This window comes from Monodon monoceros, unplaced genomic scaffold (assembly GCF_005190385.1).
Source record: "Monodon monoceros isolate NGI ecotype Baffin Bay Population unplaced genomic scaffold, NGI_Narwhal_1 Super_Scaffold_11, whole genome shotgun sequence".
NCBI lineage: Eukaryota > Metazoa > Chordata > Mammalia > Artiodactyla > Monodontidae > Monodon > Monodon monoceros.
Window position 1 is genome coordinate 70,305,684 of NW_021703767.1, and position 22,230 is coordinate 70,327,913.

Below are 22,230 nucleotides of genomic sequence, written 5' to 3' on the forward strand. Positions count from 1 at the left end.
GGGACGTCAGCGCACTTCATGTGTGAAGGACGTTACCTTCACACATGAAGTGGGCTCAGTGGCCCAGATTCTAAGACGGGCCAGGAGCACTTTGCATGAAACCAGATAAGAGGGAACTAAGAAGCATCACCTCTGTATCAAAGCGGCAGACTGACAGGGCACTGAGAAGCGCTGTGAGCTTCAGAATCAGGCCTGCTGCCCCACAGAGTTGGGCCCCCTCTTCAAACCCCACCCCAGCGCCTGTGTGCAGAGCTGAGGAGGTGCACTTTCAAAGCACCTAAGTCAGAGGGTCTGAAGCGCAGGGTGAGAGCACTGCCCTGAAATGTATTTTTATCCTCTCCTCTAATGGGAAGTCCTGACAGAAATAAGTGGCATGTCACCTTTCCCCAGGATGCCATTTTTACTCAGATTCCAGTACATCTGTCACCAGCAGGCACTGACTGAGCAGGAAAACTGGGCCATACACGTTCTCATGTGATGCGAGGCCTAAGGCTACGGGATGCCTTTATGTTGCTAGTTTTCCTGTGATCACGAATTGCAGCGGGGTTTCGTAAGTCAGGGTACCCAGTGCTCTGGACTTGAATTCATTTTATTTTAAAGCAGTATTCTTGCACTGTACGCACTGACCAGCCTTCGTCTCAAACTGGATGAAGTTAATCCTCACCTAAGAGATTAGCAGAATTAGGTTTCTGCCTTGAAACCCTTAAAACCAGAACTCATTGGTTCAACAACAACCTGGGTAAAATACAAGGGCAAAGGCTGATGGCTTACAAAGTACCTCCATAACCACTGCCCTCTTTAATTCTTAGAATATCCAATGAAGTATCACTGCACCCATTTCACAGAAGAGGAAACTCAAGCTCAGGGAAGCAAAGTGACTTGCCCGAGATGATACAGGACGGGCAGGCAAAGTGGGACTCTGACTCAGGTCTCCCGGGCTGCCAGCTACCACTAAAAGGTACAGCCCTGCTTCCGTGCTGGTATTTTCATTTTAAAAGATTAGCAGACAATAGAATAAAGCTTTGGGAATTAAAACAGTAATTTTTCTAATTTCCTCTAATTAGGAGGAAAAAAAAAAAAAAAGGCCTGGCCACCCCCAGGCATTCCATTCTCTTTTCTTTTCCTTTGAATCTGGTTGGCCAGACCAGTGTGCACCAGTCAGAGATAATGCTATTATTCCAGGGAGATAACGTATTCAACTCTGCTGGGAGCCAAATAACTAGAACCGGTTACCCCCAGATTAGAACAGTCACCCCTAGAGCAGAGACACTGCCCCAGGCAGAGAAAAGCACCTCCCCCACCCCCTGGGCCACAGAACCCCAGACCGGCCGGTACCTCGGCAGGAGTGGTCCATCTTGTTGAACTGGAAGTAGCCAGACTTGCACTGGCACAGCGCGACCCCGTCCAGATCGGTGCAGATGGAGGTCTCTTTGTCACATTCTGGAGTCTTCCGCTTGCACAAGCTGCCCGCTAGAATGGAAAAACAAGACAGTGAGACAGAACAAAACCTCCTCCACGTCGAACATTAAGATGCGTGAACTTCCTGTTTCAAGAGGCTCAGAGAACAGTTTCCAAAAGAGCCTGCGTGGTGCGCCGCTCCTCTCAGAGGGCACTTCTGCACTGCCTTCTGCCGCTCCTCCCCCGAGTCGGCCCCCGGGTCTGTTAGTAAAAGTTCGCGGGGCAGAAAACAAACCCAGAAGAAACGGGGTGCCGTCGCCAACGCCAGCGTCCCCTGCAAACACAACCCTCGACGGGTGGGATCCTCTGCACCTTCACGCTCTAGGGCTGCAGGAGAGAATCGGCACAAACCCAGAAAGTGTGACCGGCTCTCTTAGGAAGAAGGCCTGTCTCGGCTGAGGTGCGTCCCGGCTCTGTGTCTGTCTGGCCTAAAGGGACGCAGCGCCCGCTGCAGCGGGTAGCCTGCTGCCTAGCACACTGATTCCGAGGAGAGGCGTGGAAGGTAAGCCGGGCTGTATGTGTTCTGTCACTGTCCGCCTGCCCACTATACGGATGCCCGCCTGGGGCTTGCTTGGCTCTGGGTCGTCAGCACCAGGCCATGTGGGCCAGGCTCATTTCATGGATGACAAAGAACTCTTTCATTATTATCCAAAAGCATTCATTGTTGGGCATGTGGCCCTGAGGTTGTACACAGTGAACCCTCTCTCGGGTTGTATACAGCACGCCCTCTCTGAGTTTGTACACAGCACGCCCTCTCTGAGGTTGTATACAGTGGACACAACGAGGGTGCTTTTTACCATCTAAGGTAGGTCTAACAAAAAAACATACGTAATTGGGGTATACAGACAATAGAACAAAAATATGAAATCACTTGGATAGTGGACAGTAACTTATTTACACTACGTACAGGGTGAGACTGACCTGCGCCACTGTTTTTGGTGGGCGTGAGCAAGTTCAGCGTGAGGAGACAGCCGAGGAAGGGCCACGTGTACACTGGGCAGTGAGGTGTGGGCTCCCTTCTCCCACCTTAGGGAAAATACCAGCCGATTCAGAAACCAGCTGCCAGCTCTTAACACGGCACAGCTATACCCCCACCCCACCCCAGGCAGGTTCTGGTGACAGGGACCCCGGCATCTGCCTCCTTGTCTGAGTCTCGAGAGCTCGGGGCCAGTGGGTGGCTTGGTCACAGGAGGTTAGTTTAGGACACAACTTCAGCTCTCAGAGCTGAATTTCCTGCCTTTATCAGTGGAAGCTGGCATGCTAAAGCAGAACCTATTGGTGTGTGTGATACAATTTCCTTTGTTTATTGTGAAAGGTCTGTATTTAAGGGAGAAAAATGAAAAATGGAAAATCTCACCAGGCAAACACGGTGGAGCTGGCACAGAGGGGCACTAAACGGCCACAATCTCTCATCTAAAGCCTTAATATAAAGAAATGTCTCCAGCACAGAAGGCCGTCCAGGCTGGTACTAGTTGGCGCAGCAGCCAGCCTGAGTTGCCTGGCCTGATTAGATATTTTCTGGAAGCCAATGTCACGTTTTCCCTCCACTCTGCCCACGAATCCCGCCTGTTGGCAAATACTGCTCGCCCTGCTGAAGCAACTCTTCCCGGCACAGAAGCAGATTCACTTGAAGACAGGGAAAGCTGGCCCCGCCTTTGCGATGGAGGGGTTGCTATCCTCAAAATTCTTAAAGAACATTCCTTCATCAGTCCATCCAACGGAACCACGTATCATGCCGTTTTCGTTTTCAGCCTGGCGATGTGATTTTTCTGCATCTACAATTCCCATGCTCCTTCCTGCGCATAACATCCGCCAAACAGACAATGAGAATTTATGTGAATCTAAGGCTGGGACGCTCCCTGGGGGATTTCCAAGGACTCTAAACCTCTGGAGAGATGAGAGCTATAGTTCTTTGAAAGGCGAGGAAGTAGATGTTTTGTGAATTGAAGGGGAAGAAACTGCGCTTGCAAGGGCAGCGGCCAGAGTGGCCCGGTGCCTCCCACGTGTCGGGAACGCCCAGATGTCAGAAGCTGACAGCTCCCCCTTGTCCAGCCCGCCTCTCTAGCACTCAGAGAGGTGAGTGAGGGACCAAGCAGTGTGCTGGCAAAACCTGAAGAAGCCCTGGGAGGGAAAACAGAGAGGTGAGGCTGTTTTCAACCAAGAGGCATGGCCGTCTTTGTTCTCAGGGGCTTGGAAAGCAGAGGCAAAGAATGGGCACCAGTACATGTGGAGGCAGGAAGTCTGTGGGAAATCTCTGTACCTGCCTCTTAATTTTGCTGTGAACCTAACTCTGCTCTAGAAAAAAGTCTTCAAAAAAAAAAAAAAAGGGACCTTGGCAAGGAAGACAGGAGCTTTCCCGTAAGCTACATCTGAGCAGTTGGAAGAATGGGAGCCAGAGAGTGGGCAGGGCCCTTACAAATCCAAATATCTTGCCACTTGATTTGCAAAACATGAAATACGTTTACTAAGGACAAAAAAAGTAACCTAATATAATGCTGACCACGTAGCATGTATTCCACACGTGTTTAGTGAACTGCAAGGTCCCCTTCCTACTTTCTGGGGAGGAAAAATTGGAACCTTTAAATCACTGGCAAGAGAAAGAAACTAAAATCAAAGCAGAGTACCGTGTGATGGGGCAGGAACTTTTTAACCAATTCCCCAATGAAGCTGAATGATAGCAACTTCAACTCCAGAATGCTTAGCTCTCTCTCTCTCTCTCTTTTTTTTTTTTTTTTCAAGTGAATAGCCCTTAAATGGGCAAAGCTCTAGCATTTATCCCTGAGCAAAAGGTTAACTGCCAGGTCTGTAATGCACAGTCCATAAGGAGGGCGCTCCAGACCTGCTCCTACAAAGCTCTGGCTCATCGGGAACGTCCTGGATCTCCAGCAGGCAGAGCACCAAACCTGCTACCTACAACTTAGTCCAGCATCTGGGCACCAGATGGGGAGCTTCCCTCCGACTCTGCATCCCTCACCAGTCCTATGTGTAGTAAAATGAGCGAACCAGAGCCAGCTCTGACCACTTATGAGACACAGCAGGGGCAAGCCCCCCTGCATGAGGAAGCACTTTTGATTCCAGCAGAGTTTTCCCATCCCAGAGGCGAAACCTCCCCTCCAAGACCCAAATTTGCCTTCCAAACTTGTTTCTAATCCCTTTCTTCAGCTGCCTCACATCAGATGCACTGTAGAAGCTTTCAACAAAAACAGATAAAGAACAAGAAAAGAGAAATCATGGACGGTGAGCAGTTTGCCCTCTAATCTTCTAGTCTTGTTTCTGTGCAAATAGAATTTCCAAACAAATACACAGAAAGACGGGTGATTCTGTACATGCTTTTTTTTTTAACCTAATGGTATGTCAAGATGAAGGTCTGGAGTCATTGACAAGCATGTACATTCTGTGTGTGAATTTCTATCTCCCCAGAGAGAGGAGGAACCTTTCAAGGGAAAGAAGAGTGGTTTTTGCTCCATTACATCAGCTCCTACATCCCTTCCAATACTAATGCTGGATAGAAGAAATAGAAACAGTATGCCAAGGACTGGGGGCCTTCAAGGCTGGGTGTACAGGACTCTGTGTGTGTGTGTGTGTGTGTGTGTGTGTGCGTGCACGTGCGCGTATGTGTGTGTGTCTGTGCATGTGTACACAAAGATGCACAAAGGCCTTGTGCTTAACGCCCATTTCAGGCTGGTTCTGTGACAAGTTTCTTGGACCTGAGCCCTGAATGCCTTACACGTCTACCCTCGGTCTGTGACTAACTGAATGGGTAGGGTCCTCCCAGAGGGCCTCTTACCTCTAAAGATACGCCTCTGAGAACCCAAGAGCTGGCAGATCTCAGCAGAGGCCCTGCAGCAGTTGACACATTTCTGCATCCCATCGGCCAGGTCGAACAGCGTCACGTTGGAGGCCAGGGAAAAGGTGGTTTGCAGTGACATCACCACCGCACTGGGCTCCCTACAGGCAAAATATGTAGGTTTTAATTGTCCTAAAATGACATGTGGGCCCCAGGGCTTTTGGAAAATGAGTGTCCTCCCCATTCTCCAGTGATGGCCTGGGAGAGCATGAAGTTCCAGTGACCTTGGCCCTGGATCAACCTATGGCCCAATCAAAACAAGGCCCAGTTTTGTTGCCATCACCCATGTTAGAACATCCTCCCCTTTCTATAGACTGGTTCACAAACGAATATAATCCTGTTACTTACCTAGAAGCATGAGCTGTGGATCGGGTATAACCAGGTAATGTTGAAAAACACACATTTAACTGAAAGGAAGAACAGGTTTATCGTTAACTGTGAGTCAGACAAAAGCCTTAAACCTAGAACGAATTTCCTATTTTCAGGATCAAATAGGCGTTTTCCAGCCATCAAGTTGTCAGCAGGCAGCCTTACGCAGGAGTGGTGTCTTTTTTGTTCCTTTCTTAAATGCCTTTCTGCTCTTGTTCTGTTGTTCCATGAGTACAAAGGGAGAGAGGCAGACAGTAAATCAGTGGGGACAATCTTGGCAGGAAATGATGTTCAGAACAGCACCCTTGGATGCAAAACATCTTCAAAGGAGCAGACCTCTTCTAAGACCCAGGGTTTCAAAAACCTCAGAGACAACTGTTTATTTGGACTTTGCATAGTGAACAAGCCTCGCTGAAAAGGCTGGGTTCCTTTCAGCTACCCCAGGTCTGGCAGGCCTGACACAGACCCCTCATAATCTACAATGAGTTGACCTAACTCACAGATAGGTCCTCTTCAATAAGGCTCTCCATAGGAAATTACATTACATGGGTCAAGAGCCCTTTTGTTGAGAGCAAATTAAGAGCGACTCTCCCTGTGTTTGCCTTGTGCTCTCGGAAAGAGCAGAAAATCCCTGTGGGGCATGAAGTACCATGCCTGCTTCTCCACTCCCCCCCCCCCCCGCCACCGACAGTAGGGGCTGGGGCTTCCTTTTATGCAGCAGAGGGTCTCAATACCTTGACCAATGCAACCCACCTGTCTTCAAAGCCTGTGTGTCAGACACATCTCACCCTTCACAAGATGGATTCAAACACAGGATGCTATCAAACCTTTTTTTGGCTTTGTATGACATTACTTTATATTCACAAGGTAATGATTTATTATTATTATTACTTAAAATTTTTTTTCCCAGGGAAAAACAGAAATAGCACATTTCAGAACAGAACGGCACCTTGGGAAAGACTACTTGAGTCATAGCCTAAATCTTCTCTAGTCGTAGCCAAATCTTCACTATATCTTGGGGGTGGGGATGTCACATCACTAATAAATTATATGTTGATACTGGGTAAAAATTAGCAAATCAGATAAGTCACTGAGCACCGTGTAATGGGAAGGACTGTACCTCTGCACAAGTTTCTCAGCCTCTGTACTATCTTAGAAGGAAATATTGACCTACAACCGAACTAAGAGGCAGCTGTGGTGCAGGGCCAAGAACACCAGGTATAGGGTTAGTAGACATAAAACCCTGTCATATAGTAAAGAATTTGACCTTACTCAAAGAGAGGTCTGGCCCTTGACTCCTGGGAGGTAATTTCTAAGCCTTTGGAATGTCCTGCCTTTGTTTACCTGGAGACCCTGGGCTGCTCCAGATAATCTAACAGTGTGATTTATGGTGGGGATTGGGGTTACAAAGGGTAACCCAAAGGGTTACCTCTCCAGAGGGGCTGGAGACTGAGGTCAGCCATATGGGCAGTTGACTATCTGTGTTTTGGCTCTAGACACCAAGGCTCAGGTGAGTCTCCCTGGTTGGTGATACTCTATGAATACTGTACACATCATTGCTGAGAGGAGTTAACCCTGTCCATGACCCCATGGGGAGACGACGACTGGAAGCACTGAACTTGAATCCCTCCTGGACTCTGCCCCATGCATCTCTTCCCTTAGCTGACTGTAACCTGGATCTTTTCACTGTAGTAAACCGTAACCACAAGTATAATAGCTTTCAGTGAGATCTGTGAGTCCTTCTAGTGCATTATCAAAACTGAGTGTTTCTTGGGGACCCCCAAACTCGCAATTGGTGTCAGAAGTGAGAGTGGTCTCTAACTTTGCACCTGCTCTGTGTAAACTCAGGCAATGTCACTAACTCCCAGAACCTGCCACTTTTCCCTCTGTAAAAGTGTTGGCAATACCTCTTATAGGAGTGACGCATCTGGTAAAGTGCCTGTCACGGAGTAGATGCTCAGTAGATACAGAAATGGAATTGGAATCTACATTTTACACAAATAAAACCCATGGTCCCATAAAATCCTATAGGTTTTGGCTAATATACTCTTACCCATAAAGAACAAGTAAAATTAAAATCAGAAATCAATCTCTAAAACTTATTTTAATGGCAAATTTCAATTTTCTGAACACCAAATCTTAGACTACGGTAGCAGCTGAGAGGCAAAATTTACTATCTGAGCTTCATTTCTATCTCTTCTTCTTTCCTCTCCATTTTTCTTTTTTTCTTTCTTGTCTTTTTCCTGACAAAAAACAGGCAAGGAGGGAAAGAAGAAGAATCAAAGGCCCCTAGATAATCTACTCAGTGAATTCTCAACCCTGGGTAATAGGATTAACTGTTCCACCTTTGGCATTCCCTTGAGAAAAAAGCATCATTCTCTCCAGGTTCCAAAACACAGACAGAAAAATCACACAGCATGTCAACAGCAGATGGGACAGTAGGATTTTCTGGGTATTTCCACTTCACCAACAGCTCTTATTGGTGCATGTCACCTAAATGTCTGTAACTATGAGTCTGAACATGGAAAAGAAATGCCAAGGCACCGATAAAGGCTGCATGGGAAGACACATTAGAAGAAATGTTTCTACAGGCATCACTGGTTCTCAACACCTCCCTTCTACTTCTGAAAGGCCTTTAATTTTACCCTAAAGTTCACCTTCCAAATATAACAGAAATGAACAGCCCAGGAGATACAGCTGATCCCCAGGATGTTCCCGATTCTGAATAAAATCTGTTCTAGAAACAAAGGACTAGCAGGAAGATGCCTTTTGGGAAACCTACCGTTTTGGTGATCTCATTTTCAACTTCACGGAGGTCTGAATGTTTTTCCACGGTGGTATTAAGAAATATTTTCTTCAATTTAAACTCTGTCACGAAGGTTCTAACTGAAAATGAAAACATAACCTGTTAGACCTCACAAGGTCCACCTACGCATGGCTGAGTGTCTGTAAATCTCAAGGCACCCAACTTTCCTCCACCTCCCAGGATGCTCTCTGTGCATTTCTTTCTCCTGGAGGGTGGAGACCACTCCTCCCTCTTCGGGGCTCCTCTAGCAATGGGAGCACCTACTGAGCCGAGCTGAAGACTCAGTCTGAGCAGACCTTTGGGTGAGAGGCTCCAAAGAGCCTTTTGCATATGTGTGAGGGCTCTGAGAGAGTGAGCTTCCCTCGTCTCTCCAGTGGCCTCCCACATCTTAGATGCTCAGTGAAGCTGTAACAGAGAAGAGAGATGAGCTGGTCTAAAGAACACACTTCCAGGAAGAGGGGAGGGAGACGTGGGGTTGGAAAAACAAATGCTCGTGGGCCCCTATAAAGCTTTGGATGGAGGAAAGCTCTTTCTCTCTAGGTCTTTTACCAAGTTAGCCCTCCACTTCAAGGGCGTGCTCTGGTTTCCTCTTCTCATGAGAGTCACCTCCATCCATTCCCCATGCCTCTTGCTCAGAGGAAATGCCTGCTCTATCATTGATAAAAGAGGCTTCCAGAAGCCAGGTTACTTCCCAAGATCACCCAGCTCCCAAGGGCCAAAATTAACATTTAACGTCACGTGTGTCCATCTTCCAAGTTCTTCTTTCCCCCCTAAACCCCCTGCCCCGTGAGGAATCTCATAGTCTAAGGACAACCAAGTGGCTACAGAGAAAGGTGTCAAACATCTGTAGCAGGACTCCACTCAGGGGGCTGCCAGACTCCATGACTACAAGCCATACAATGAAAACAACCCATATTCAAGATACTGTTGGGTTCAGACATGAAAGAAAATAGCCCCATTTTCAAGGCCCATTTCACTCATAAAATAAAATTCTAGTTAACATCAATTTGTGCTGATTGGGCCTGAGGGTGACAGAACTTACAAATGGGCAGGCAAAAAATTGGGACAGGGCTTCCCTGGTGGCGCAGTGGTTGAGAGTCCGCCTGCCGATGCAGGGGACGCGGGTTTGCGCCCCGGTCCGGGAAGATCCCACGTGCCGCGGAGCGGCTGGGCCCGTGAGCCATGGCCACTGAGCCTGCGCATCCGGAGCCTGCGCTCCGCAGCGGGAGAGGCCACAACAGTGAGAGGGCAGCGTACCGCAAAAAAAAAAAAAAAAAAATTAGGACAGCCTGCTTTATATCTGGCTCTTATCTTCCTTTAGATTAAATTCTTATCTTTCCCTCTGGACAAGAAAAAAATATAAATAAACCCAAACACAGAAACACATGAAGCTGCTCTTTCATAGAAAGCTTGCCTGTTGAATTAAGAGAAAGGCCCACAGATGAGCCAGGGAAAACATTTAACATCTTATACTTACTGTCTAAAGCCCTTAATCCTTATTTAACATCTTTTTGCTTGTTCTACAGTTCAGTGAAGCCAGCTGCTTAGGACTCTTTCTGAGAAGCAGGGAGCTCTTTGAAAACATTCCTGGCCAAATGAAAGAGCTTCAGCATGCTCTAATTTGCATATTCCACTGGTGTTTATGAACAATGAAGCTAAATGACTTGAAAAGGGAAAGATGATTGTTAACACAATAAGTGGCTCTCCTCCTGATGCATGGTGCCTGTGGGACCCTCCACACACAGGCTTCCAGAACAGTCACCCCACCCCTTCGTCCTCCCATCTCACAGGTCTAGGTCTGTGCCCAGACTCTGTGCAGAAACATACGTATGGTAAGCATCAGGTACACAGATCTCTTCTGAACCAGGACAGTAAATGTGGCCTCTGCATCTGTGTGAATACGAATAAGGCACTGCAGTGTCCCCCCAGCCCCGCCCTCTCCCAGACACATTCCCATTTTCACGCTGCAGTTACATCATCTGGCTTTAGGGCGATTTTTAACTGTTGATCTACACAGGTTATCTAAATGACTTTTTAAAGATCCAAAATTATTGCTTTATATTCAAAGTAGTTTATCATTTTCATTGCTTTCAGCTCTGGTCCAAGAGATTAGAAGACTAATGTCAAAGGATACCTCCCATCTGGAGACCCCTACCATTTTCCAAGCTTGCTCAAATATATTATTTATTTGATCTTCATAATAACCCTGAGTGGGAAGCAGAGCAGGTGGTAATCTGATTTTACAGATGACGAAATTGATGCTCAGGGGTCAGTGTGCTGTAGGTGCTGGACATGGAGCTGGAAGCCTGGCATTTGAGTCCCTGGCAAGTGTACTTTCCATACTGTTTCAAGATAAAATCATTTCCATCATCTCCATTCTTAAACTGAAAACTTGCTGATTTCTTACAGGGTGTAGCTAAATGGAATAGGTGACCCAACTGCAAATCATCTATTAGAATATGGGGACTTCTCGACTTTGACTGATGTCTATATTCCCAGATTTTTCTTCCTTAAAAATAACGCTTTGACTTGATCCTTGTATTTTAAACAATTTTCTAAATTCTACCATTATTTTAGTAGGGTACCAACTATTGAAATACATTTCTAGCCCCAAGATGGAGCTGCACCTGCCGGGGGTGCCACGTCAGCAAGTCAAACTTTAGAGTTCCTGTAAACGCTCCCCTTGGCCAGTAATGCAGCATATCAGTCAGCCAATCCCCAACAGCGAAGACAACTCTGGGCTCTATACTTATTTCCTTGTTCCTTGATCTTTCTAAAAAAGGTCAGATATGCAACCCCAGCCAATCATACCCTGTGTCCGCGTTGCTGCTTCTACGCGCTATAAAACTCACTCTTGCCCAAAGTGGCTCAGAAAGAGTGTTCCTTCCACTGCTTGTGAGAGAGACCCTGTACTTCCCCAGTCCATGGACTGCTTTCCCTTGAGTAAAGGACATCAAACTCATTACCAAATTGTTATAGTTTTGTCATTTGACACCACCTTCTTAAAAACTCTGATTATTCCCCTCAGCCTATGGGCAATGCAAGTCATGCAAACAACACTTTCAAAGGACACAGACATTTGCTCTCTCAAAAACACATTTACTGAGCACTTATCTCTGTGTTGAGTATGACACTGGGCAATATAAGTTGATTCCAAGTTGAGTCACTGTACCCACCAGCTCCCTATCCAGCTTAGATAACTCTATCTTCCTCACTTGTAATTTCTTCAAGTTCTTCATTGACCTCGGCGCTCTAACTCAGATTACACAGGCTGTGTGCAAGAAAGCTCCCAGAACGAACACAGCACTGTGTGATGGAAGGACTGTGGGCTGCAAACCTGGCGTCTCATCAAGTGGTTGTACAAGCTGGGCCATTTAGTACTTTGTCAGGGCCTTAGTTTTCATTTGGGTTGTTTGCTTTTTAACCTGTAAAATGGAGATTATATCTAAAACCAACCAGCTTCATAAAATATTAAATTCGGGATCAAAATGTGACAAATTGTATGATACAATTATGGCAGTAGCTTTGTAAAAACTGTATCTTGTCTGTGGACATGAACATGAAGATCTTTTTTTAAAAATTTATTTATTTTTGGCTGAGTTGGGTCTTCGTTGCCGTGCGCAGGCTTCTCATTGCGGCGGCTTCTCTTGTTGCGGAGCACGGGCTCTAGGCACGTGGGCTTCAGTAGTTGTGGCTCGTGGGCTCTAGAGCGCAGGCTAAGTAGTTGTGGCGCACGGGCTTAGTTGCTCCATGGCCTGTGGGATCTTCCTGGCCCAGGGCTCGAACCCCTGTCCCCTGCACTGGCAGGTGGATTCTTAACCACTGCGCCACCAGGGAAGCCCACGAAGATCGTTTTTAAAAATGAAAAGAATGTGTGAATGTGGTAGGATAATCAGGGTTTTATTCTCTTTTTTCTCTCCCTAAATTTTTTTTTTTAACTCTTTGGTTAGAATATTCTTTTGATTCTTTTTCCCCCTAACCATAGGGTGGAATGGTTAAGCAAATAGTGTTATGCACAAATGATGGCATATTTATGCAGTCATTACAAAGTTTGTATAATAGTTTTAATAACATGGAAAAATGTTTAAGGTATAAAGTTTGTACAAATACCATATGACTTCAACTATATCAAAATATAATACACACTAAAAAAGACTGCAAATAAGGTGCTACATCTCTGAGTGGTGGAATAACAGGCAGTGTCTTCCACTCCCTTCTATGTTCCTTAAAGTTATTCCCTGGGCAAAGATTGATTTTGATTAGGGAGAAAAACAATAAATGTCATTTTGCAAAGTACACTGTGGTGCAGAGAAAATTCCAAGATAGACAAACTCTCTTACCCAAATTGCATATCCCTCTTTCCAGCTGGTACCCCACTGGGCATCTGCAGGTGAAGGATCCCTGAGTATTGTTGCACATGGCCAGGGGTGGGCAGGGGTTTGAGAGGCACTCATTCACATCTGCGGAGAAGGGAACACAAGGTCACAGTGAAACTGCAGCAGGCAGCCCCATCATAATCCAGTACAAGGGGCACTTCTAAGGGCCAAATGGCACTGGGTGTGATGGGGCCTGGAAACGAGTGGGCACTACCCTTGTTCTCAAGGCGCTACCAGTCTACTGAGGGCGGGGGCAGCCTTGAGTACAACTAACTATAAATATAAGGCAGGATTTGAAAGTAAAGAGAAAGTAATGATTTTGATGGAAGGGAGAATTAAGGACTATTTCAAATAACATCTGGCCTAAGACTGGAAGAATTTTAATCAGCAGATGTGGGTAGGGGGATTCTAGGCTGGGGCACCAGCACAGTGAAGGTCAGGAGCAGGAAAGTGTAGGGGTTTTCAGGGAGTGGTGGGTGGTCCAGCGTGGCAGGGATGTAGGGAGCCCGCATAAGGGAGCCAGGTCGCGGAGGCTCGTCGATGTTATTGTCCGACGTTGCTCTGCAGACAACACATAAGCATGCTAATTCTCAAGTAAGCAGGGTATGAATTTTAAAATCTTACTCCCCTATGTTTTGGAGGAAAAGGGAGTTTACTGCCTATCTCAATGTGATACTGTATTGTAGACCACTGCAGGTGACTTTTCCTCTTACCCACGTTGCAGTCATCTCCTTGCCAGGAAGGTGAGCACACACACTGGTACCCACGGCTGGTGGGGTCCACGACGCATTTCCCATCATGAAGACAAGGGTTAGCGGCACAGCTGTTAACTGCAAACACATTTCAGATATAATGCACTTAATCACACAGGAAAGGTGAGGGCAGTGCTAGGTAAATATTTAATTCTCCCAGCTAATATTTGATTCTTGCTTATTTCTGTGTACTTGCCCTGAAAGGCCACACTATGCAATAGGATGGGTTCCCAGAGGTGCAGAGGGGATGTATTGGGACTGGATGCTGGCACTAGCTGTGTACATACACACATGTTAGACAGTTGGATCCCTAAATGCAGGAGCTGGTTCAAATCCAAATACTGCGTACAGGTCCCTCGGCTCGGGAATGACGATTACATTGCCTCGGGATGCTTAACAAATTCTACTTGAATCAATGCCAATTTAAAACACACGTTAAGGAGAAAATGACGCCTGATCAACCATCCTCCCTGCTCCAAGTTTTCTCTTTTCTAAAGGTCTCGCACTGTAACTGGGCCTCCACATAACGTGCCATCCTTCAGAACAATGCCTGCAGGTGAACACTACGACACCCTCTCTTTACGCGGTGTGACCGTGAGCCCGTCTCATTCATCCAGGCCCTAGCGATGCACAAGCTCCACTGAACTCTTGGACTCCCAGCTCCCAGGTGCAGTGACCACACTCTCTGTTTGGGTCTGTATAACTGGCCTTGTCGTGCTACAGTTATACAATAACTGCCTAGTAAAGGTTTCTGACGCACATTTAGAAAAGCCAAAACTCATAACAGAAGGAGAAAAATCATCTCCGAGGAGAAAAGTCAGTGGTAGAATGAGAAAGAGAAGGCAGAAGTCAAGAGTGCTTACTCCAGAATAACCCTGGAGACAAATGGGCTAAACCTGAAGATGGCGTCCCGGCTCCTCGTTGCTACTTCATATCTACCCAAGACCACCTGCATGAGCATAGCACCCGTATGTACAAACACTGCACCCATGGACTCTGTCACAAAAGACATAGCAACAGCCAGTAACAATGTTCCTAATACTCACCTACAGTTATCACTGAAATGGCTATAATTGGCTTTAAGGGACACTTGTGAATTATGTTCTACCTGGTATTGGAATATATTTGGCATCTGGAAGTGAAGCCTGTGAGTCCTGAAGCAGGGATCCCAAACTTGCCAGAAGAAGGAGCCAGCTTCCATTTCCCAGCAAGGCTCGGACCACTGGCACGAAGGGGGCACCGATGCATCAGGGCTTTGCGGGGCTGCGTGGGGTCCACGGCCCTCCAGCCACGAGCCGGATGATGGCTGCCTGGTTGGAACTCTGCTTCTAACTCCCTTCCCTTCTTCCCTCCTCCCTTCAGTTCCCATTTCACCCCTTCACCAACAGCAGGTTTCCTTTCCTGAGTCTGGACAAGCTAAATATCCAGCAAATTTTGACCCTGACATCAAAGGAGGTATCATCCTACTTCCTTCTACCTTTCCTTAAGTGATAAAGAATCATGTGGATGGCTTTATTTCCCTTGTCCCAGCAACTTCTACATGGATATAAAGATATACAACCTCAGGTGCAATGTCACACAGTCACTATGGGAAAGGTTAGCTCACCATCCTCTCACTGGACACATCTCTCCACCCACATTTATCCACTGACATCATAATCTTAGGGAGACAAAGGAGCCTGGGCTCCCCTGGATCAAGAGAAGTTTCCCCGGTGACTGGGGGGCTGGCTGACTAGCTCAGAAGCTCGTGGCTCTGATCTGGGAGCAGGCACCTGCTCACTCTGTGTCTCAGACAGGCCACCTAAAGCTTCTTGACTCCAGTTTTCCACCCTTCAATCCTGCTTCACTACCCCACTCTGGCTTTGCTAGAGTTAAAGCCATGCTTGAAAAGCTCTTCCAATTACGGGGCATTACAAGTTACAATGGCACTACTGATGTCACACATGGCCAACGGTATCCGCTCCTCTTTCTCCGGGAAGAATTCTGAAACTCAGGGGTGAGAAGACTGTCACCGTGACATTCCTTTCTGATTTAAGTGCTCCAACAGAAAGCATCTGAGATCACAAAGCAGACACTGTCCTATGGCGGATACCAGCCACCCCGAGCCCCGTGCAGCCTCAGTGTGCTTGTGCAATTGTGTCCTACCTGAGGCTGGAGATGACGGTGCTGTGGACAACCGGGTGCTGCTCTGAGCAGTGAGGGTGGTCGATGTAGACGTCAACACCTTAGCTGTAGACACAGGTGTGCTTTGGGGGGAAGGAGATGTTCTGAGGAAATGTGAAGCCAGGCTGTGCTCTTCTGTAGGGGTAAGCCCCGTGGTCCATTCTTTTGCTGATGTGGGAGCACTGGTCAGGGCGATCGATCCGGTGGCAGCATCTCTATTCACAGGGTTCCTTTCTGTGGTAACAGCACCTTCTGTTGAGATGCGTACCACTAGAATTTCAGGACTGGTTGGCGGGAGCTGTTTTCCAGCCACTGTCTGTACTGTTGTAGGACCACCCGTCAGAGATGCTGTGCTTGACGGGGGCTGGGGGCTGGGCACACGGGGATGAGAGGTCTGGAGAGTGGTAGCTACCAAAGCTGGAGACGCCTGGGCTAAGCTGGTGCTCGTGGCTGGAAGGGTTTGCTCAGTGGAGGACTCCGTTAAGGCCAGGGGCGAAGGGATCCCCAGAGGAGACCTCACTGTTACAGTTTCCGTGGCCTCCACAGGCAGAGTCTCCAGGCTCTGTGGCTTTGATTCCGTAACGAGCTTCCCAAGGTGTGGGCTGCTCTGGTTCTTAGGACCTGCCGTTTGACTGCTGGGGAGCATTGCCACGGATGATGCCATTATCGACGTCCAGGCTGAAGTCACAGGAGTGTCCCTTGCCTTGGGCAGGACCAGGGTAGAGGATGAAGGTGGGAGGATTGTCTGTGAGACAGACGGCGAGACAGGGGCAGATGCTGTCAGGGATACTAGTGAGGGTGGTGGCGAGGAAGACAAAGGTGTGGGCACATCAGGAGCGGACTGCAGTGGGTGAGTGGAGGCCCTGGTCGATGGCAAGGTTGACGAGAACAACCGGTAGGACTGTGACACTGAGGGCTGGGGCAAGGGGGGCCCTGACGAAGAAGACGATGATGTATCGCCAACGGATTCAGCATCGGTGTCCAGAAGAACCAGAGTGGTCAGCATACTAACGGCGGGTGTGCGGGATGGAGGGCTGGCCGTGCGCAGAACTAGTGCCTCAGTGGAAGACTGAGCGTATTCCCCATCGTGGGAGGAGACGTTGCTTCTCTCTGCCTGAGCCTGAGAGGAGGAAGAAGAGTCTGAATGCAAAGAGCTTGAGATCTTAACGGAAGAGGTGGAACTCTCCCTTACGTCCAAGGATGAACTGTGGTCCGCAATGGACAGCAGTGCCCGTTCCCCTTTGGTGAAAGGAGCTGAAACGTAGGTGTGGTCTGTGTAGTCACTGGACGTCCCGTGTTCAGGGTGTGTGCCACTCACTGCATCGTAGCTCATTCCAGTGACTGCAAAGGGAAAAACCAAAGTGAGGTCAACTAAACAGACATCTGTGAACCTGCACTATGAGACAGACCTTCAGTGTCCCACCCATGAACGCCTGGGGGCTGACACACTTTCTCTGGATAGAGACAGTACGGGGAGGCAGGCAGGGTTTGAGTCTGCAGTGAGCGGACCTGCCCTCCTGTGAGGAGCACGGCGGCAGCAGGGGAAATGGTCATGAAAGAGAAGCGGGGCCAGGGGCCGAAGAATAGGGAACAGGTCCAAATTCCTTCCACAGGCCTTTTTTGATGAAAGCAAATTAGTATCTGAAAAGCTCTTACGACCCCAAATAGAACAATTGTTATGCCTAAGTGGAAAAAGGAAAACCCTCCCAACTTTCCATTCTGTACAATGAGATATTTCTTTCCCAGGAGACTGGCCTAAGCCACAACATGGCCAGGTTTCTTTATTGCAAGCATCCTGGCAGACAGCACCGCAAATGCCCGGGGCAAGTGTTGGGGAGGTGGCGGAACCCGGAAAGTGCTCTTCACAGGGAGCCGGTAAGGCACTTTCTGGGTTGACAGCGAACTCGATCACTCTAGGATCACGAGCAAATTGACACCTGAGCTGAGGGAACGCGGCAAGAGATCCTGCCCATCACCTCCGAGCACTCGCGAGGCTGCCAGTGAACCCGAGACCGAGCGGGCATCCCAGGTCGCCGTCACGTTCCCCCGCTGAGTGGGGCGCTCCGCGTCTCTGGGCGTCGCCGCTGAGCGCTCCACATCCCCAGGAGTCGTGCTGCCGTTGGTGAGAGATCGCAGCGTGCGCTCTCCGACTCCAGTGAAAGTAGCCCAGGTGTGCGGGCTGTGAGCGCGGGCTCCGGGCGCCCCCTCCTCCACTTCGGAACTGACGGCCAGCTCAGGACTGTCTTCGGTGGCTGCGAAAGGGCCAAAAGGGGGAGGGCCGGTCACTCCGGGGGGGTAGAGCTGGGCTGTGTCAGCCAGACGCTTCCCTAGGCTTTCTCAGTGTTTTTATTTGAAACTGACAGGGTGAAAACCCAAACTGTGTGCTGCTCTTGCAAAGGCACCGGTGACTGAAACCTCAGGAAGCAGCGCGGGGGGTCAGCGTTGCTGTTCAGGTGGCTTGGATTTATGGGAACGTTTATTAGTTAGTGAACAGGACTGATACGGTATTTCTGCTCGGTGATACATAATAAATAGTGTTTATGTCAGGGAAATCGGTGGTGGCAGCGGGAGAGGTGAAAGGTGGGCAAAAGACTAACAACCCTGCTGGGGCTTTAGACCCGACAAGGTCTGGGAGGGAGGCCAGTATCACCTGGAAGGTTTTTACCTCCTGGTAGGACCAGCGATACACGACCGACACAGGGCCTGTTGTTCTATACTGTCCGTCATTCTATAGTGTAGTTCTTCACCCTAGCACATCAGTGAGAAATGGCATTGTGGTCAGAGGTTACGGGTGGGCTTGGTTTTTTGTTTTTTTTTTTTTAATGTATATGTTTTATTTCCTTGGTAGGGATGGAACAGGGACAGGTGACACATGAATAAGTATCCTTTTCCTCCTTTCTTGGGTATATGTTTTATGCTATAAACTTAAAGAACCTTAGATTATTATATTATCAAATAAATCCTTCTTTTCAGAAATGATGGAAATGAGGTCCAATTCTTCTTGGCGTACATATCTGGATCTAATGAGACAAGCAGGCTCTTTTCTGATTCTTATTCTTATTCCCAGACCAGTCTAGCCCTTGACACCCCATGGACCAACCTTGGTAGAAAATGGATACAAAGCTGAGTGTAGGTTCTCTTCATGATAGGTTTGCATTAACTGACAGACAGGAATGGGGACAGGGACACACAGTGACCTGGGGCAGCACTGAGAAAGCCAGGACCCAGTCACAGATGTGATCTGACCCAGGCAGCAGGACTTAAGAGACCCATAGAAAGTCCACCAGGAGAGGCTGGAGAGTTGAGTGTACCCGAGAAAAATCTCCTTGGCAAAGAGGACAGGGCTGGGACGGACAATGATGGTCGAGGCTCTGTTACACAAGACTTAGGCCAACAACCCTGTCAGGCGGACAGACTTAACACAGGGGAAAGTCATGCCCTGAAACAGAGGGGCTGCATCTGAACCCAGAAAAAGGAACGAACCAAGAACTCTGAAAGCTGGATGGCAGAATCGGTCAGCTGTGGGCTCTTCAGAGGAAAAGGGAGAAAGCATTGTTAACCCTGAGTGAGGTGGCTTCAGGAATGAGGCTGTTCCTTATCTGGTGCTTTAGAACCGAACCCCAAGGTCCACTCACACTGAGATCACATTTTCCACACCAATCAACTGCGCCCTCACTGCAGAGTGCAGGGTAGTGAAGAGACAGAAGAGGGAAAGGCTATGGGACCCGAACTCCTGGTCTGGGATGGCAAAAATTCGGAGCACCACAGGGGTAGGGCGGAAAGGATTCCTTGTGTTTAGGAGACAGAGTGTGTGTTTTCCATTCACAGACATAAAAGAGCACAAAGAGCCTCCACCCATACATGTGGTATTCTTTACGATACAGCCTACGCTTTTCCACGTCACATCAGTAGTGATAAATGTTAATTTTCCTCATCAATTAGGGTACTCATGGGGGGAAAAGAGCTGCTATTATGAGTGGTGGAGAGGTAAGAATTTAAATCTATTATAAGCTTAAATGATAAGTTACTGCATTTTTGCTTTAGTCAGCATACAATTTACATTGATAAGGCTGTTGAGAATTGTTTTTAAATATTTTCCAAAAACATTATTAAAAAGGATCATCAAAGGAAAAGTTTTCGGGCTTCCCTGGTGGCGCAGTGGTTGGGAGTCCGCCTGCCGAGGCAGGGGACGCGCGGGTTCGTGCCCTGGTCCGGGAGGATCCCACGTGCCGCGGAGCGGCTGGGCCCGTGAGCCACGGCCGCTGGGCCTGCGCGTCCGGAGCCTGTGCTCCGCGACGGGAGAGGCTACGGCAGTGAGAGGCCCGCGTACCGCAAAAAAAAAAGGAAAAGTTTTCTCAATTGATAGATTGGACTTCATCAAAATTAAAAAATCTGTGCTGCAGATACCAACATCAAGGAAGTGAAAAGACAACCCACGGAATGGGAGCAAATGTCTGCAAATCGTATCTCTGATAAAGGACGAGTATCCAGAATGTACAAAGAACTCTTACAGTGCAACTAAAGAAAGACAAATAACCCAATTTGAAAGCCGTCCAAAGATCTGAACAGACTTTTCCAAAGAAGATATACAAATGGTCAATGAGCCCATGAAAAGATGCTCACCATCATTAGTCAGCTGGGAAAACTGCAAACCAACACCACTTGAGACACCACTTCACACCCACTAAGATGGCTAGAATCAAAAAAGCTGGACAATAACAAGTGGTGGTAAAGGTGTTAAGAAACTGGAACCCTCGTACTCTGCTGGTGGGAATATAAAACAGTGCAGTCACTCTGGAAAGCAGTTTGGCAGCTCCTCAAAGGTCAGAAATAGAGCCACCGTATAACCTGGCAATTCCAAGAGCACACAAAAACTTGTACCTGAATGTTCACAACAGTACTATTCATAATAGCCAGAGGGTGGGAATAACCCACCCATCCAATAACGGATAAAAGCATAATCAAAATGTGGTGCATCCACGTGATGGAATAGTATTTGGCTATACAAAGGAACAAAGCACTGACATGCTGCAATGTGGATGAACCTCGAAAACATGATGCTAAGTGAAAAATACAAAAGGCCACATACTGTACGATTCCACGTATAAGAAATGTCTAGAGGAGGCAAGTCCATAGAGACAGAAAGTAAATTAGTGGATGTCAGAGGCTGGGAAGAGCAGAGAACGGGGAGAGACTGCTGATGAGCTCAGAGCTTTTCTGGGGTGATGAAAATGTTCTGGCATTACACAGTTGTGATGGTTGCCCAACTTAGTGAATATACTGAAACCCACTGAACTGTACACTTTAAGTGGGTGAATTGTATAGAATGTGAATTATATCTCAATAAAGCTGTTTAAAAGGCGGTGAAAGAATTTCTCTCCATGAAAGCCCAGACCTGGGGTGAACAACCACTCACGAGAAGCTGATACTTTCGCCTTCCAGAAGCTGTGTGATTGCGGCAGGCATGGGGGTATGGCGGCGGCGGCGGCGGCGGCGGGGGGGGGGGGCGCTATATGGGGTGGAAGGACACGGCAGAGAAGTCCCCGAGCTGTGCGTGGGAGGGGCACGTGGCAACAGCAACATCTTGGAGATGGAACGTAAAAACTGGGGGATATACGGGGATATCGGTATCAACCAGCTAGAAGGATGGCGTGGGAATAATGAGGGGCCCACGGAGCTATTTCATTAATGCGGCAGAAGATCGCAGCCCAGGCACCCCTCCACCGTCCGCGGAGTGCGGTTCCGTGAACGGAGACTCACTGGAGCGCTCCCCGCGTGGTGCCGAGGAGCCCAGGCTTTCTGAGGAGGATGAAGACAAGGACTCGGTGGCCGGTTCGGAATAGCTCCTCTCACCAGGCGCTGGGTCACTTCCTCGAGACTGTGGGGCGGAGGCTGAAAACTGGGTCAAAACCGAAGCGTTCACAACCTCAGGATGGGAAGTGGAGCTTCCGGTCGCATCTGCGAATGGCTCGCTGTCGGTCAAGAACCAGCGAGCAGTGCTCTCTCCACCTCTTGCCGGCGGGACTGACCGAGACACAGTCGCTGTCTGAGACACGGAGCTGCCACTCCCCGCACCAGAGCTGCTGGCGAGTTGGTGTCCTCTGGAGGCTGAAAGGTGTCAGAGAGAAAAGGCCATCACACGGATGCAAGAGAGATCCCTCCACAGCCGAGACGCGAGTCTTCCCTAGGAGAAGGTGCCCTTTGCAAGGACCTTGTATAGTATTTACTATACGTGTAACCTGACGTGCATTTTCAGGTTCTAAATAATTATTTCAAAACTCTTCAGTGTCAGTAAGAGATCAATACTAAAAATAAAAATTGGTGAAGACGGGAGCTTTTAAACAGTATGTAAAGCAGAGTAACTTATAGGCCTGAGTGTTTTATTCTCTTTCCCCCAAAACATGGGGTGTTATGAGCCAGTGAGTATGCTGTTATGTCCATCAAACACAATGTGCCCAA

At 48.2% G+C, this 22,230-nt stretch overlaps 1 protein-coding gene across 4 annotated transcripts in view; it reads right to left on the reverse strand.

The window, feature by feature from the left end:
* HEG1 (heart development protein with EGF like domains 1) overlaps positions 1 to 22,230 on the reverse strand; it is a 123,791-nt gene that overhangs the window by 67,989 nt on the left and 33,572 nt on the right. For 3 of the 4 annotated variants that reach the window (XR_003792278.1, XM_029213842.1, XM_029213844.1), the window contains exons 5-13: positions 21,532 to 21,879; positions 17,709 to 18,023; positions 15,754 to 17,112; positions 13,570 to 13,686; positions 12,821 to 12,940; positions 8,457 to 8,560; positions 5,654 to 5,712; positions 5,246 to 5,406; positions 1,336 to 1,470 (exon numbers count right to left, since the gene is read on the reverse strand). Coding sequence is in view for 3 of the 4 variants with exons in the window: in XM_029213842.1 (XP_029069675.1) it covers positions 1,336 to 1,470; positions 5,246 to 5,406; positions 5,654 to 5,712; positions 8,457 to 8,560; positions 12,821 to 12,940; positions 13,570 to 13,686; positions 15,754 to 17,112; positions 17,709 to 18,023; positions 21,532 to 21,879 (2,718 nt within the window). In the remaining variant the exon portion in view is untranslated. The remainder of the gene's footprint in view (positions 1 to 1,335; positions 1,471 to 5,245; positions 5,407 to 5,653; positions 5,713 to 8,456; positions 8,561 to 12,820; positions 12,941 to 13,569; positions 13,687 to 15,753; positions 17,113 to 17,708; positions 18,024 to 21,531; positions 21,880 to 22,230) is intronic. The other variant, XM_029213843.1, reaches the window with a different exon arrangement.